The following is a 12,823-nucleotide window of genomic DNA, read 5'->3' on the forward strand; positions in this document are numbered from 1 at the left end:
ACTATTTTTCTAGACACAAGTATGTACTCAACTTCTTATTTTGCCTCCTACAAAATACTTGTACTCAACTTCCAGACACAAGTATGTACTCTTTCATGACCTAGTTTTTTTTTTTTTTTTGGGTAAGAAAAATGACCTAGTTTTTGATCAACCTAAAAGCAAGATTCTTGTACTATAGCATTAATAAATGAGGGGGGAGCAGCACACTTCTGAGTCAATTCCTGATTTTGGTTTCAAAATGGTTACGTTTTAGAAATTCAAGACTAAATTTTCAAGAATGAGAAAAATTAAACCTTAGGAGATAATTCTTTTTTAAAGTAATTTTTTATATTTTAATGTAAGAAAAAGACAACCAACAAAAAGGATGTTTCTGTCATTTAAATATAATCACATATCCATTTGTTTGTTTATTTATTTATTTTGGTAGGCATCACATATCCATTTCTGCCCAAGCGTCTTCCGTCCAACGCGGCTCCTGCTTCGACTTTTATCTCTTCGTTATCTGAAGCCTGGAGGTTAAAATTGAGAAGGGAAAAAAAAAAAAAAATCATACATTTCGCCTCATTTGTTTATTTTTTTGGTTCAAATTTATTCATTTCCATTCCATGCGTGTCGTCTTCTTCATCTTCATTCATATCGGACCCTTTTTTTCTGCTCGCACCGCCAAATGTCGCCGGAGTTTAGAAGCTTAATTTTCGGAGGTATAGTTTTTTTCCCCCTTTTCTGAGCCGCTGTAAAAACCTCTAAAGTCGAATTAGGGAAGTTGAATCAGCTAAGCTCTACTCTGCTCAGCATCGAGTTTGAATCTGATATAAAAGGTTTGTCTGTGGAGGACGTATTCGATTTCCGCCGATGATTTTTTATTGGTTTTGATGGACATCCTTGCAGTTTCTTAATCCCCTTTGTCGTTAGGGTTTTGTAGTTTCAGACTGGATTGTTTTCCTGCTTCGTTCAACAGATCTTAGTCGGTTACTGATCGGGAGACTGGATTTTTAGTTCTTCTTTTTGTTGAATTTCTATGGTAAATCATCTGCTCATGTCCTATCAGATGCTATTGTGATTCTCTTAAGCAATGCAACTATGCAAGTATTGATTGCTTCGTTTGTTTGAGGTGCTGTTTTTCATCGTATTAGTAATGGTTTCTGCGAATGACCCGGTAGATTCTTTCTTTAATTCCCTTCAAGCCGTTAAAGGTGCTTTTTCACCTGTTGAAACTGGAATTCGTCGTGCTGCAAGGGATCTGGAATCTTGTTGGGCTGGTCAAAGAAGTGGATCGAATAATATTGAATTGTTCCTTAGACCAGATGTTGCTGTGGAGAACAGTAAGAGGAGCTCCGCTATACAGAAGAAACAGTGCGATGAAGTTGTGGATGATAGGAAAAGAAGTTTATCGATAAAATTTCCGATCAAAACCTTTTTGGGTACGTTTTTTCGCAATGACCGAAGTTCCGAGTCTCTGAAGAAGGGTTCAAAAGACAAGGACTCAGTTGGAGAGAAGGTCTCTTGCACTAACTGCTTACAGTTTGCAGTTACCTGGACTTTGTTGTTTAACAGTTTTGTTCAGGCGTTTCCAGGTCAATTGAAAAACGTCAGGAAGCGTTTTCAGAAACAGGGTGCACAAGACAATCGCTGTTTAGATTCATACAAAGATTCAAGTTCATCGGGTGTGGCGTCTAAACTGAAGCAGAGGGACTATGTTCAATTTTCTGGGCCATTTCAGAACAAAGGCACAACATGCAAGGAAGGGGACAATTTGTCGTTGGAACTCTTTATGGGTTTACTGTTTGACACGATCACCCAAAATCTGCAGATATTTGACCAGTGCAACCAGCAAACGTGTCATACGAGTTCTGTTCAAGCTGAAGCTTCGCCTTCGCCTAAATTTGATCACTTAGGGGTAATTACAGGTATACTTAAAGGGAAAAAGGCAGATGTTGATTGCTTTCTTGGGAACTTGAGGTTTGCAAAAGTTGGAGGTGTGCCACCAAGTATGGTAGGAGTGACTTCTTCTGTTGGGGGTGAAGATGATGTCTCTGCGGGTAATAGGGAAGAAACTGAAAGCGGTTCACCTCAGAAGCCTGCAAATGGATTGCTTGATATTCCACTTTCAAATGTTGAGCGATTGCGGTCCTCACTCTCTACTGTTTCATTTACAGAACTCATTGAACTTCTACCTCAAATAAAGAAGGTCTCTACGGACCATCCTGACAAAAAAAAGTTATTCTCGGTGCAGGATTTCTTCAGGTATACTGAGTCTGAAGGTACGTACCCAATCAGGAACTGTTAATTATGGTTCGCAGTTATAGCACAACCTAATATTTTGAGCTATTATACTTACTTATTTCTCAATGCCTAAGCTTTTTGTCTGGGCCAGCGAGGTTCTGGTTGCAGGACTATGGTTCTTTGTTATGCTAAACTTTGTATGCATGTAATATTGTTCATACTACATCATGCTTTTCTTAAACTGTATATTGAATTTTTAAATGCATATTTCAGCATTTATACAAATGCAGGTGGAACAATGATTTTCAGCAGGAAGTTCATGAGTGAAAAAGAATGTTGATCCAATCATGGAAGTATTTTCTGGAAAACTTAACATGTAGATAAACGTAGAATGTTGGAATGGAGTTGTTTAACACAAGAAAAATACAACAGTGGCAATATAGATCAGACAACTGCATACTTGAGTCCTAAGCATTTTTAGATCCAATTGATTTGTGGTACCAATGAAAAAGAAAGTTGATACTCAGCAGAGGATATCCAGAAGTCGATATGTTTTTAACGGAAACTTTGTTTGTATCCAACTTGGTTTCAGCAGTAAATTCTAACCATAATCTATTCCCCTTCTTGCCATTTAGTTTGTATACCGCTCTTCTTTCCTGTCAGGTTGTTTCGATAATTTCTTCTCCCTCTCACTTCTCTCTCTCTTCCCTCTTCTTCTCCATCTTTGACTCTTCCTCATCCTCCTACATCTCCCCTCTCCCCTCCCTGCCACCAGCATTTCCCTTCCCTCTGCCCGTGCCTCTATTGCTGCAAGACCACTATGCCCCATGGCAAACCTGGTTATTCTTCTTCAATTGAATCAAGCCGCACTTATGAGAAGCTCTGCTCATGAACCATGGGCTTGTGCAGCTCCATGAGCAGTGTGCCGCTATCAAATGATCTCCTTGTCGAACGTCTTTCCAGTTCTCTGGCTCGCAATTTCTCTCCTTTAACCCCTCTTATGGTCGATGATTTCTGCAACATAGCATTCTCCATCCTTCTCTGTTTCTATTAGTTCCCATTCCATCTCTCTACTTATGATTTTCTGAGGTAAAACATGACCGCCAGCCCCTGGATCACCCAGCTGAAGCCACCACCTTTTGCTGCAACTTCTGGCCTGGATCCCATCTCTCCACTCGCATCATGAAATGTCTAGCTGGAGACCTGAGAGATCATGCCTGGCTAGAAAGCTGTGTCATCCACAACCAGTACTGTTTTTGAATGCCGGTAGCAAGTGTAGTAAGCAGCCGAAGAGTGCTTGTTATCAATCAACTTATTCATTCCCATAAACTAGTGAAAACAAATATCATCAGACCTATCCAATTTTCTTGTCTTCTTTTCTTATTCAAATAGGTTTTATCTTTCTGTTCAGTGTTCAGACTTAATACTATTTATCAAATCAAATCAAATATCCAATATGAAAAGATGGCAAAGCAGCATAAGTAATATTATCATCATATATGGAAAATATCTTTGTGCAAGATAATATGTATTAACCATGCACAAAGAAGATCATTAAACTATTATATTGAGCAACCATTGATGCAGTATCACTTGACTTGTTGGATGCATGATATGCTTCAGAGACCCAAACCCAGACATAACCAGTCCAATTGATTTTTCTTCAACAAGGATTGGAATTAGTTTATTTATTCATGTCTTTTATTCGTTTTGGGTTGACTACATAGGAGTTTTGGTGGAGTTCAGGTTGCAAGTAACTAAATAGGAATTTGATGGAGGAGAAAATATGTTTCTACAAGGCAATGCGAGTGTCTTATTCAGTTTACTGAAAGGGTACTTTGAAGCATCTGTGAACCCAGAACTTTTCAGGGAGGAGATGAGAGCTGCACCTAGCACTAGACAAACACACCAGTCACGACCCTCAGATGGGGAACTGCACCATGGAGCATTAATTCTGTGCAAATTGAAGAAAATTAAGGAGCCATTTCTCATATTTCCCTTTCTTTCTCCCTTATATATGCCACAGTCCTTATTTAATGTAACCTCAATTGAATGAGGCCAAACGCTGTGAATTTCATTTGTTAAATCAAGAGTGAAGTGTCTCATCTTCTTTTTTTCGGGAGAGGGTTTTTTTTTTGGGGGGGGGGGGGGTTGGGCTTATTAGAAGAGAGGGGTGTTTGTGGCTTTTGTGGCTTTTTTGGCCTTACAAAGAGAATCCTATTAGGACTATTTAACTTAAACAGAAAGCCTAATTGAATTTGGACATGCATATCATAGTTGGGCCTTTAGATGGACTCCCACCATGGCTTGCCTTATTTAGAATCTGTTTGAAATAAAATGCTGGCAAAAATTGAATCAATCTTAGCCTGGGAAGAATTACAAAAATACTCGTACCCAGCTGAAATTACTTAATTGAAAAAAAGCCAAGTATGGCCAACTTAAGCCTGCTATTGTGCTGCTGTGCAGCAAGTCTAGGGTTTGTCTTGTACCTTTGCCTTCCACTTGGCATAGGTCTTGGGACCTCCATCGTATTTATCCTTCATCCTAAGTTTGTCCCTGTTAAGCAATTGTAAATTTCCATAATATCCTTTTTTCTATTTATCTTCCAGTTGGCCACTTGAAAATCGTGGTAAAATTACCAGATTGCCAATTAACATTACAAGGTAGCCTGTCTTGGCACTTGAGTGGGCCTCTTGATCCCAAACGGGCTTCTCGGACCTGAGATTGCATTAAGAAGTCCTGAAATGGACTCAGAGGAGTATGTAGATATGGTTTAACAAAAGACATGAGCTAAATAGATATGACACTCATGCAAGGCCGCGTGAGGTTGAGCTTTTAGCTGTGTTGTTCCACTGCAAGTCGACCTACTACCTTCCACAAAAGTGAGAGCTTTGCATTAGAGTACCTGTCTTATTGCTGCTTATTGAAAGTCTGGTTATATCAATAAGCTGTGCGTAGCAGAGGTAAGGATGTTAAGATGGATGTCCAGAAAAACAAGGAGGGGTAAAATACAAAATGAACATGTTGAAGCAGACCTGGGAGTCTGCTTAATCAATGGCAAGATCTGAGAGTCTTTAAGGTGGTATGACATCTTCAACAGAGGCATATGGATACCCCAGTTAGGAGGAGTGATATGGTTCCGATTGAAGGAGTTAAAAAGGCTAGGCCAGGCCTAGAATGATCATAGGAGAAGTGGTGAGGAACAACATGCATAGTCTAGGTCTTCTACCAATATGACCTCAGATGTTGGAGAGCAAGGATCCATGTAGCAAATCCTCATAATTTGAGTTTATCCTGGTGCTGGATTGTGCGTCTGTCCTCTTACGATCTTCCGTTTATCATATTTATTACCTTTACCCCCTTCATATTCTTTTTTCCATCCCTGTTCCAATTTTGTCTTCTCGTTTTTTGTTAGAACTCGGCTTTTTTTAATTTTTTTAATTTTTATTTATTTATGTTGCTTTGTTTGGATCTGTGTAACAGACCCCATTAAATTGGGATAAGCCTTAGTTGTTTTTGTTGTTATAAGAAACATATTGTGCTCTGAGAGAGTTAGATTTTTTTTTTTTTTGGGGGGGGGGGGGGGGGGGGGGTGTGTGTGTGTGTGTGAAAGAGACAGTTAGATTTAGGTGCATTCATTGTGGTTGTGAATAACGTTGAATCACCCTAGTGTTTAACCAAGCTCAGTGTTTGAGACATTCCTCACTTAACTGCTGGAGTTTAAATGGATATTACTTTCTATCTGCAGGGTCTATGTGCATAATTTTAAATGTAGTATTCAAGAGTTTGTCTTTTGATACTTTTCTGTATCTGTGTGACTCTTATACAATTAGTCATCTATGACAGAATTATTGCTTGGCATTTATTTGCATGAAGATTATGCAGTTGTTTGATCTTTGTTGTGGTGTTTGCTACTGGCCCCAAGCCTGGGTAAAGGAGGAGGATTGGTGGTAGGCAGCTGACACTCCCAAACCCTTTTTACATGGATTCTATAACTTTTGTTGTGTTAATTATGTCGACGACTTTTGGTTTTAGGAGGTTAACCTGTCTCTTAATGCTAATTACCTTATTCTTTATGTGGCCTGGAGGTTAATAATGTTCTGATGGATCTCTGATCTCTGTCATGTCTTAATGATCACTCCTTACTTGAAACTGCTGATATATGCTTACAGGAAGGCGGTTCTTTGAGGAGCTCGATAGAGATGGAGATGGCCAGGTAACACTAGAAGATCTTGAAGTTGCCATGAGAAGGAGAAAATTACCTCGGAGATATGCTCGAGAATTTATGCATCGAACTCGAAGTCACTTATTTTCAAAGTCATTTGGGTTAAAACAGTTTTTGTCCTTGATGGAGCAGAAAGAACCTACCATTCTTCAGGCTTATACAACTCTATGCTTGAGCAAGTCTGGAACACTGCAAAAGAGTGAAATAGTGAAATCCCTTAAAAACGCTGGACTTCCTGCTAATGAAGATAATGCTGTTGCCATGATGCGCTTTCTGAATGCTGACACCACAGGATTTATATCCTATGGTCATTTCCGAAATTTCATGTTGCTTCTTCCTTCTGATCGACTTGAAGATGATCCCCGGTAAAAAGAGTTTCGCATATTCTAATGCTAAGAGTCATTTCAAAGTTTTTTTAAAGGAATGAGTGAGCACATAATTCCAACTTTGGCTTCTAATAGTATCTTTAAGTGTTCAGTTTGGTGGGAGTATTAGATGAAGACGAGAGGACATAATAAGAATCAGCATTTAATTATCAAAGCTCATACATTGGAAGCATGGGTAGAACAAAATTATCTAAAGACAATAGTGGGAAAGAAAATTAGGAATCAGCCTCATGAAACAGACAAAATCCAGAAGTTGAAAGGAAAACAGAGTTGTTTGATGGTAGCTGTTCTCGCTCACAATGCTACGGTTTGACCTAAGGTTTAGTGAACCACAGTAATAGGCCTCATATTCAGCACCAGGAAGTCTTTATAATCTAGAAACTGAGATGTTTCAGAACCTGCAACTGGGTCTGATGGTAGGGTAAAAGTTCAGAAGTGGGTGAAGGTGAAAGTACACATGTGTCAGAAGATGATTAGGGCGGTGCTGAAAGCTTCCACACAATCAGAGTCCCGGGGGGTGGGGCGATTTTCCTACACAGTCTTACCCCAGCAATTTTTTGCTGAAAGGCTGTTTCAAAGACACGTTAGTAGATGACCAAGGGGGAAAAATCCCTGTGGTTGGGTTGCATATGGGATGCCTTCCCATGCTGCAGATCCAGACTCAATGAACAGCTTGTGAGAGAGTTCAATTGAGTCTCTTTCCTTTCAATAGTTTAGATGGTAACAGGATGAACAGAACCAGAGTAGAATTAACAGTGGAAGGAATAACAAAGAGAGAAGAATATGATTTAAGGAGAGAGAATGTTGTAGAAGAAAATTATCATAAATGGAAGAGGAAGGATTTTATTTTTCATTAAAACCTTCAATGCTTTAGACCTTTTGGGCCTATAACAGTATGAAGGATAAGTTAAAATAATAATAATAATAATTTACTGTCTTAGTAACTCTTAACCCTTTTTTTTTTTGAGATGATTTACTCTAACTTAGTTGTCATTATTACAAGGACAATATTGAGTAACCTAACTACATAACTTACTAACTTGTTACCCGAGTCTATAAAGATATAAGTAGAACTTAACTCCTAAATCCACCACACCTTGACAAAATTGAATCCTCTGTGAAATGATGTATGGTTTAACCAAGGATTTGATGAAAATCTTCATGTGTGACATATTAGTTGCATGATAGCATTACTGCATCCTTACTCTTTATTTTGCTCTTGTTTTTACACAATTTTTGATAGTCATGAGCCATTATGTGTACATGGGTGTTTTATTAATTGAATTTTGCAATATGCATTAAGACATTCTATTTTATCCACAGGAATATATGGTTTGAAGCTGCCACTGTTGTTCCTGTTGCACCGCCCATGGAAGTTCCTGCGGGAAGTGTTCTGAAATCTGCATTGGCAGGGGGGCTTGCTTGTGCCCTGTCCACTTCTCTATTGCATCCTGTTGATACTATGAAGGCAAATTCTTTATCTCTTGATTTCTCACATAGTAGGCTGCATATCTGTCAAGCTATGAATATCATCATCCCTAAAATATTCATAAAATAATTGATTGATAATGCCAGTTTTAACACTAGATATGTATCTCAGTGGCTTCCTGCTTTACTAGTTAACTCTTTATATACTGACTTCCCTCTCTGATTTGATTTAAATTGGGTATTTTTCTTTATGGTAGTGAAGCACTTCCAATTATTGCACAATATGATGTTGAATGAAGCACTTGGTTAAAGGTGAAATTATGGTCTTGTATTAGGTACTTGCCATTTGTTAGGCCTTCATTCATTTCTTAGAGTGAATTAACTTGAGGCTGAAGAACAAGAGATATCCTGAACTGAAGATCCAACCTTTAATAGTTTCAATTCTTTGTTGTCTATTTTCATGAGTCATGACTTATTAGCACCATTTGTTATGCCTTCATTTGTTCAATTCCTTTGAGTGAGCTGAAGAACCAGAGATATCGTGAGCTGAAAACCCAAACGTTAATTGTTTGATTTCTTTGTTGTCTTTTCTCATGTGTCATGACTTCCTCCCAATGCTTTGTAAAAAGAAAAAATAATATCACTGCAATAATTCTGGAATCGAATATGATCATACAGGTTGAGTAAGAAAATACATCTGATAGTGGGGAGGCATGGTTGAGGGGCTTGAGTCCTAATTGGGAGAAGTAGTCTTTTTTTCTTTTAATTTGTACTAAATGCTACAATAATTCGTTAGGGAGCTCTAGTCTACGGAATAAGGATTGTACCAAAATGACAGATTTTGGCGGCACTTGTTTGAGAGTTCCAAAGTGGGCTTAGAACAGGAGAGGGAGAGAGGTATAAGAAAAGGAGGTCTGGTATATCTAAAATTGTGTATAGGGTTCCTCAGTTATTTGATTGTTGTCTTCTTGTAGCAATATTAAGAATAACATAAAACATAAAAAGTTGGAGGTGATGGTTGAATGATAAATCACTGGACAAGTTATTTGATTCTGTTGAGTCTAGCATGAATTATGGTCTACTACTTTACGTACATTGTGGGTACATGACCCATATCTTCCATGGGGGTACATGTCTCATGTACACTTCTCCTTTGTGTTTTAGCTAGACAGATACCATAGGATCTCTTTCTTTCTTTCTTTTTTTAATTTTTTAATTTTTATAGCATAGGAATGGATTTGCTATTTTTCTTTATGTGAATGGTTTAGGAAATACCCTTTCCTGAACTTAGTTTATTTGCTTATTTAATAGAATCATTTTTGTTGGGGGGGGGGGGTAGGGAGCAGAAACTTACTACTGCAGGTCTTGCTCTCTCCATCTTTTCTTCTTTTTGGTTTATTTATTGCTTATTTTTACACATTCTATATCCTGTTAAGTTTCTACACCATAGATAAGCTTCTGGCGTTGTAGCTATAACATTCCTAATTCTGCTCCAATTATGTAATGAACAATTGTTCAAGCATTACATTGGAAACTGGATTTCAATCTTTTGATTCTTATGACGATCTTTTGTCTTCTATGACTTCTAAATTTTTTGGGCTTTTTTCATGGAAATATTTTTGACTCATCAGACTCGAGTTCAAGCATCAACACTCTCCTTCCCAGAACTCGTGTCAAAGCTTCCTCAAATTGGAGTTCGGGGACTGTATCGGGGTTCCATCCCTGCTATTCTTGGTCAATTCTCTAGGTTTTTTTTGTCCTCCCCTTTTAATTTGAAAGGACAGATTTTGCATTATTTTGTCCCATTTTATCTAATGCACAATTTAATTCTCTTCATTAACAGCCATGGATTGCGAACTGGAACCTTTGAAGCAAGCAAACTCATATTAGTAAATGTCGCTCCATCACTTCCAGAAATTCAGGTACATGCTTGTCAGTTATCATTGAAGTTGTTTGATGACGATTGGGCGTCAGGTTTGAAGATGACAAGGACTCAGCACTACCTAGAATGCCCAAATCTTTGTTACATATTGTTGTCCTTTTTCTTCTGTACAGTAAAAAGTTTGTACACGCATACACAGAGTAACTTCTATCTAACTTAAAAGCTCAATTGGTATTCTTTGCCAATTAGGTCCAATCTATAGCATCCTTCTGCAGTACAATATTGGGAACAGCAGTGCGGATTCCTTGTGAGGTTTTGAAGCAAAGGTTGCAGGCTGGTATTTTTGACAATGTAGGTGAGGCAATTCTAGGGACTTTGCAAAAAGATGGTATCAGGGGTTTTTTCCGGGGAACTGGTGCTACACTTTGCCGTGAAGTTCCTTTCTATGTTGCTGGAATGGGACTGTATGCGGAGTCCAAAAAGGTGTGCAGTTTAGCCTGTCAAGGTTCTTCATGATACCATATTTATTATCATCATGTTTTGTTTCCACTGTTGAGACGACTAAATTTTAGCATTGTATTTGAAAATATTTGGTTTTGTAGCAAAAATTGTAGTAATTTTTTATTACAGAGCTGTGAGTTCATCCATGCATGAAGCAGAATGCTGTCTTAAAATTATATAGAATGAGCATAACTGTGAAAATTGTTTTGAGAAAATGAGATGGGCACGTCGAGGGGCATTAAAAGATGGAATTTTTAATTAATGCATATGTGGGAACTTAAGGGTAGCACTTTCTGGTCAGAATCGGGGGGGGGGGGGCAAAAAGCTGCTTGAGAAGGTTTAGTACTTCAGTCCTGTGCCAGCTCCATCATTGACTGCCCTGTTGAAGAATCAGATGGTTGAAGTTGACTGTAAAAGGGCATGGATTACATTTTGGGTTGGTGTAAAGACTTGTTTAACTGAGCTATGTCAAAATAGGTGTGTTTAGCATGCTGGGTATATTAATTTACTGGAATGAAAGAAATTACTTGGTGGAGTGGAGTACCAACAATTTAAAGATCCATCAACTGCATATGGTAAAGTTAGTTTATTTCACTCACATCCACATTTTCTGCCTTAGGGTTGATTTGGGTTGGATTAATGAAGAAGTAGCTATGAACTTAGATGCTTATTACTGGATAAGGGTGGATTTTATCTGTCCTCTATTGTTTAGGGTAAAGTTGAGTTTTTATCCTACACCACAGGGCAGGGTTAAAGGTCCTATGCATTTGTTGTTAGGATAAGGGTGAAGCCATTATCAAAATTTTCCCTACTTGTTGCCATTTCTAATTGTGTTTCGTCCATGATTTCTCAGTTTTATACCAAGAGTAATAGGCATATTTTAGATACCCAAGTATCAGGTTTGGAAAATATTACTTTTCCAGGTCGATCATTAATTGTTCTGACCTGGTATTATGGTCTTTATTGATAACTTAAATGACGATCATTGAATTGCCTTAAGGGTTGAGTAAACTCGGTTTTTATGACCAGTGTGTTCGTGTATGTTGCTGCAGGGTGCTCAGCATCTTTTGAAGCGGGATCTAGAGCCTTGGGAGACAATTTTGGTTGGGGCTTTATCTGGAGGGCTTGCTGCTGTTGTCACTACTCCATTTGATGTGATGAAGACAAGGATGATGACTGCTCCCCAGGGCCTGCGAGTAACAACGTCAATGATAGTCATCTCCATCCTTCGTCGGGAAGGACCTCTTGGCCTATTCAAGGGAGCTTTGCCCAGATTCTTCTGGATTGCACCTTTGGGTGCAATGAATTTTGCAGGCTATGAGCTCGCAAAGAAGGCTATGGTCAAACCCGAGGAGGGTACAGTTGATCAGCTTCCTCAAAAGAGGCTGACCTCCACAGGCTGAAAGTCACTGCTTCAAGGGGAAAACAACAATATATCTGGTACTGCCTTACATTTCCGTTTAAATATAAACTGGATTATTTAAGATCTTCTGGGTTTAACCGCATCTTATGCTTCCAGTTTTATTATCCGTCGACATCTCTGCTCGCTTTTGAGATTAGGTGATTATTTTTTTTCGTACTCTTGGCACATTGCTGGTGGCAGCTTTGGGTGTAATTTTTGTGTACTGAAAAAGGGGGCATGACTTTGTAAGCCAATGTCAAAGTGATAGCTAATATTGACAGGGAATGACAGCTATGGGCGAGCGGGTAACGCCTGCATTTTTGTTAACCTTCCCATTATTTGTACATTTGTGTAGTTGGTTAAAATGTTCATCTTACTGTTTCCTTCAATGTGCTCGCTACGATGTTCATTTCTGTATGTAATGAGATGTGGATTCTATTGGAGAGTCTCCGACTGTTATGTTTTAGTTCTACTTCATTAACGAGTAAGTTGGTGGGATGATTGAACTGCAGTAGACCTCTTTATTTGCTATGCTGCTGCAGATGTGTAGGACATGTGCAACCAAAATGGAATGAAGCAGAGAATCCCCATCTTCAAAAGAACAGCTTTTTTCAGAAAATCTGTAAAATGGCTAGTGAAGTGCTTGCACATCATACTGGTTTTTAGATTTGTCGAAACTTCCACTATTAACTATCAAAGTGTGTTTTATCATTAATATGTAGCAACCGAAAATGTATGTTAAAAAAACTTCACTCTGGTAATAATTTTTTTGTAAA

At 38.4% G+C, this 12,823-nt stretch overlaps 1 protein-coding gene across 1 annotated transcript; it reads left to right on the forward strand.

The window, feature by feature from the left end:
• Positions 1 to 445: 445 nt before the first annotated feature.
• On the forward strand, positions 446 to 12,374 carry LOC149027045 (uncharacterized). Its single transcript, XM_089158523.1, has 7 exons — positions 446 to 2,261; positions 6,396 to 6,813; positions 8,158 to 8,302; positions 9,894 to 10,009; positions 10,106 to 10,184; positions 10,394 to 10,627; positions 11,698 to 12,374. The coding sequence occupies exons 1-7, from the start codon at positions 1,136 to 1,138 to the stop codon at positions 12,046 to 12,048; spliced, it is 2,469 nt and encodes an 822-aa protein (XP_089014649.1). The 5' UTR covers positions 446 to 1,135; the 3' UTR covers positions 12,049 to 12,374.
• Positions 12,375 to 12,823: the final 449 nt, after the last annotated feature.

Source organism: Hakea prostrata, chromosome 1, assembly GCF_041222555.1.
Source record: "Hakea prostrata isolate BN-2017 chromosome 1, UWA_Hpros_2, whole genome shotgun sequence".
Taxonomy (NCBI): domain Eukaryota; kingdom Viridiplantae; phylum Streptophyta; class Magnoliopsida; order Proteales; family Proteaceae; genus Hakea; species Hakea prostrata.

What these genes read in the sequence shown, in the direction of transcription:
- LOC149027045 (XM_089158523.1), top strand. Translation starts at nt 1,136, where the DNA reads ATGGTTTCTGCGAATGACCCGGTAGATTCTTTCTTTAATTCCCTTCAA. An exon ending in CGACTTGAAGATGATCCCCG is followed by an intron (nt 6,814 to 8,157) that starts GTAAAAAGAGTT and finishes TTTTATCCACAG; the next exon opens with GAATATATGGTTTGAAGCTG. An exon ending in TGTATGCGGAGTCCAAAAAG is followed by an intron (nt 10,628 to 11,697) that starts GTGTGCAGTTTA and finishes ATGTTGCTGCAG; the next exon opens with GGTGCTCAGCATCTTTTGAA.